Source organism: Cucurbita maxima, unplaced genomic scaffold (genome assembly GCF_002738345.1).
Source record: "Cucurbita maxima cultivar Rimu unplaced genomic scaffold, Cmax_1.0 Cma_Scf00281, whole genome shotgun sequence".
In the NCBI taxonomy this organism is placed as follows: domain Eukaryota; kingdom Viridiplantae; phylum Streptophyta; class Magnoliopsida; order Cucurbitales; family Cucurbitaceae; genus Cucurbita; species Cucurbita maxima.
Window position 1 is genome coordinate 1 of NW_019272297.1, and position 4498 is coordinate 4498.

A 4498-nucleotide genomic window follows, 5' to 3' on the forward strand; every position below is an offset into this window, starting at 1 on the left:
AATCATGTCATGTGTTTATGGGAAATCTTCAATCATTCCTCCTATTTTGCTCATTACAATTTATACCCACCATTCTCAAATAAAAATGTTTCTTTCATAATGATTAAGGTATTTAGTCTTTTCTTTACCGCTCAAGGTTCAAATCCCTATCATATTTGTTATTAAAAGAATATATTATTCCTTTGTACGCATCTTTTCCCATTTTAAAAAATTGAGTGAAAGTGTATATATGAGAAGTTGGTACAAAGACCACAAACCCGGATCCTATTCATGACATTAAATAGCCCCCGGGCTCCTCCACAACCATGTTCAAAATACACAAACCCGGATCCTATTCATGACATTAAATAGCCCCCGGGCTCCTCCACAACCATGTTCAAAATATGAATCCTGGTATTGACATCCTTTAATAATCTTTAAATTTTATAGGTTGTATTTAGTCCTATTTTATTTAGGCTTCTTTTAATAACCATTTGATTTTTTATTNTTTTTATTTCAAAAAATTAAATTTGAAAATACTACTTCCAAATTATCAAAAAAAGAAAAAAAAAAAAAAAAGAAAAAACAACCCCAACTTTTAAAACTAAACCATTACTAAATAAGACTTGTGCTGTCCAATGGGGTCTGCAGTTGCTCATTTTGTACTTTATAGCCCTAATTTTGTCTTTCTCCACACCAGTTCATAACTTCCCAATTAATTCATCCATTCAATAAATACCTAAGAGTCTCATCGTCATCCATTATCACCATTTTTAAAGAACCTAAGCTTCTCATTCTCTCGACAATGGCTAAACTATTAGTTCTTCATCTCTGTTTCGTTCTCATTGCTTCCTCTTCTCTGTTTCATGTCGGAACTTCCATAACTCACAAATCTCAAGACGGATCTGAAGAATGGGGCTACGTTCAAGTCAGGCCCAGTAAGCCAAGTTCATTAATTTTCCTTCTATTTTATTTTAGTCATTATTTTTTATATATTTGCTCGTGTATTGTGTTGTTTAGAAGCCCATATGTTTTGGTGGCTTTACAGAAGCCCTTCCAGAGTGGACGTCGGTTCCAAGCCATGGCCGACCATTCTCTGGTTGCAGGGTGGACCGGTGAGCTGCCGATCTTTTCCAATGATTTATTTATAAATTTTGAGTATTTTGTAAGAAAATGGCTCAAATATTGAAAAACAGGGTGGCTCGGGAACTGGGTTTGGGAACTTCCTAGAAATCGGGCCATTGAACTCGAACTTGAAGCCGAGAAACTCAACATGGCTGAAAAAAGCAGACCTCTTGTTTGTGGTCAACTCCTTTTCCTTTTAATTTTCATCATTTTAACCTTAAATTCTAATATTTTTTTGACTAAGTATATGATTTTAACATAAAAAAAAAAACAGGATAATCCGGTCGGGACCGGATATAGCTATGTGGAGAGTGGAGGTGAATTTGCGAAAGGCGATGTGGAGACGGCGATCGACATGACGACTTTGCTGGTTGAGGTTTCGAACGACACTGTCGGCCTACGAAACGCTCCTTTGTACATCTTTGCGGAGTCTTACGGTGGCAAATTCGCCGTCACTCTGGCTTTGTCCCTTCTTCGGGCCATCCAAGCTGGCAATTTGACCCTTAATCTCGGAGGTACTTTTATTTTTACTTTTTTTTTAATAAAAAATTTCAAATATAAATGATGAATTATAACCTTTTTTTTATACGTAAAAAAAAAAAAATCATATTATAACTTTGATTTGTTTAAAATGATCACATTGAATAATATAGAATCAATAATTTAAATACACGACTCTCGATTTTGTTTGCCAGGAGTTGCTCTAGGAAACAGTTGGATGTCTCCAGAAGATTACACGGTTCATATTCTCATTCTCTCAATCTCATCCAAAAATTTTATCAATTTTTTCGAAATTTTCGTTTTCAGAATGATAAACGAAAAGAATACTACTAAACTATGAAGTTGATTTCAATTATATCCTGATCGAAGTGTTAAAATGAAATATCTCAGAGCTCGAGAGTATAACCGAAACCAACCTCATATTTCAGGAGTATTCTTTTATTATTTATCCTTAACACAATAATCTTTGTCTAAAATTTTACAGTCTTCTTGGGGTCCTCTTCTCAAAGATCTCTCACGAATTGACGACAAGACGCTGCAAGAATCAAATAGGTTAATATTTTTCATTTTTTTTTAATATAAACATGAATAAAGAAGTGAAATATATTCTATAAATTTAAAAGTTATATGTAACAAAAGTTGTCTTTTGAAAATCAGTTTAGCGTTGAAGATCAAGCAGCAAATTAAAAACACGTTGTACGAAAATGCAACTCTTTCATGGAATGATCTTGAGGGATTAATTTTCTCCAATAGCAACCACGTGGTACGTTTTGTTATTATTATTATTACTACTATTATTTTAACAAAATCCTTCCAAACCAATGAAATTTAAGTTTAAATTTATATTAACTAAATATAGGTATACGAAGTCTTTATTTTTATTATTATTATTTTTTTTTTTTTTATTAAGTTATCTTTTAAATTAGTAAACTTATAAAACCCTCTAAAAAAAATTTCTAAAAAGAAAATCAAAATTTATGATATATTAGACGTATAATTTAAAATTTAGAACTTTTCTAAATTGGTAATTTAGGCTTCATTCATAACCATTTAATTTTTTAAGTTTATAAAAACTATTTTGACCTACAAATTCTTTTATTTTATCATCCACTTAGAAAACATGTTTTTAAAATCTAAATCCAGTTTTCAAAAAATATTTTATTTTTCTCGAGAGAACGAACATTAGTTCAAAAAGACATAAAACGAAATGATTATCGATACATTATAACGAGTCGTTTTTGCAGGATTTCTATAACTTCATGTTAGATTTTGAAATGGACTCATTAGCCGCGACTACGACAAAAAATAGTGTGGAATCAAATAGGATTGATTCACTTGAAGTAAGAAAGAACTCTCCATATCTTAGTTTGAATGTCTACAAACCCGGAGCTACAGGAGACTTGGAAGCTTTGATGAATGGTCCAATTAAGCAAAAACTCACTATTATCCCACTAAATGTCACGTACGTACCAATAAACCCTATTTCTTTAAATAAAATTATAATCATTAAAACTATTCGGGTTATAATTGAAAATTCTTAAGACATAAAAATTAAATTAATTATCTAAATTTGGAGATTAAATCCTACCATTTTAGCCTAAAAAACTAAACTAAAAATTTTGAATGTACAGATGGGGAGGTCAATCGGACCTAGTCTTCCAATTTTTTACGGGAGATTTTATGAAGCCAAGAATCAAAGAGGTGTATTTTTTAACCAAACTATTTTTAATAGTTTTATTTGTGGATTAATTTTTGCTTCATACTATAACATTCAATTATTTTCTAATACTTTTATTTTTTCAAAAAGGTTGATGAGTTACTGGCTAAAGGTGTTAATGTGACGGTCTATAGCGGTCAAGTAAGTGTTTTTTTTCCTTCAAACAAAAACAAGGAATATTTTGAAGTGATAAAATTGTAATATTCTCTTAGATTTATGTTTGACTTTTTTTTTATAGGTGGATCTTATTTGTTCAACCAAAGGAACCCACGCCTGGATTAATAAGCTTGAGTAATTTCTTTTTTGGAGTGATTTATGGTTACCGACATAAACATAAACCTAAGTCAACTGTTTCCTTAAAAAAAAAACAAAAAACAAAAAGTAAGGATGTTTAAATTCTTAATTTTTGGTAAAGCAATTTTTTTTCTTTGAATTTAGGTGGGAAGGGCTAAAGGCATTTATAAGTAAGGAGAGAACTACTTTATTTTGTGGAAATGAGAAGCACACCAAGGGATTCACTAAGTCGCATAAGAACTTGCACTTCTATTGGATCCTTGGCGCTGGCCATTTTGTAAGCTATTTATTCTATTTATAATTTTTTAAGATTTAATACTTTTTAATTATATGATTACAAATGTAGGTTCCCGTGGATCAACCGTGTGTGACATTAAATATGGTGGACGCAATCACACAGTCACCAACTTCTTGATGCAGCTGTTTTTCGTAGAAAAAGATGACATATTTACTTTTTCAAATGTAAGAAAATATGTTTAATTATAGATAAAAAGAAAGAAATAACAGATGTATTATATATATATATATATTAACAAATCTAGTGTCATTTGATTATCTCACTAATTTTTATTTAGAGATATTTCAGATGTACGAATATATCAACCTAAATATAATTTAATTGGTTAACGATTTAAAATAAATAATGTTTTTTTAAAAAAGAAATACATAAAATAATCAATATCATATTTTCATTCAATAAGAAAGTTTTCTTTCGTTCAATCATTTCATATAATTAAGTAATAGATGTGACAATCAAACTATTTATAGATTAATAATAATAAAATATGTATCATACCATATTATATTAGTATAGTTACAAGTTTTCCCGACTATGAAAATCTAACGACTCTAAATTTCTACATACTCAAAGTCGTTACTAAT

General features: G+C 30.1%; 1 protein-coding gene across 1 annotated transcript; it reads left to right on the plus strand.

The window, feature by feature from the left end:
• Window positions 1-784: 784 nt before the first annotated feature.
• Window positions 785-4036, plus strand: LOC111474281 (serine carboxypeptidase-like 51). Its single transcript, XM_023119422.1, has 13 exons — window positions 785-917; window positions 1000-1094; window positions 1176-1283; window positions 1379-1619; window positions 1800-1843; window positions 2090-2157; window positions 2263-2368; window positions 2850-3067; window positions 3237-3306; window positions 3413-3463; window positions 3561-3613; window positions 3761-3893; window positions 3963-4036. The coding sequence occupies exons 1-13, from the start codon at window positions 785-787 to the stop codon at window positions 4029-4031; spliced, it is 1389 nt and encodes a 462-aa protein (XP_022975190.1). The 3' UTR covers window positions 4032-4036.
• Window positions 4037-4498: the final 462 nt, after the last annotated feature.

Bases quoted from the DNA above. Each gene is read 5' to 3' on its own strand.
- LOC111474281 (XM_023119422.1), top strand. From the start codon at position 785: ATGGCTAAACTATTAGTTCTTCATCTCTGTTTCGTTCTCATTGCTTCC. The intron at 3,614-3,760 runs GTAATTTCTTTT...CTTTGAATTTAG, and splicing joins GCCTGGATTAATAAGCTTGA to GTGGGAAGGGCTAAAGGCAT. The intron at 3,894-3,962 runs GTAAGCTATTTA...TTACAAATGTAG, and splicing joins TCCTTGGCGCTGGCCATTTT to GTTCCCGTGGATCAACCGTG.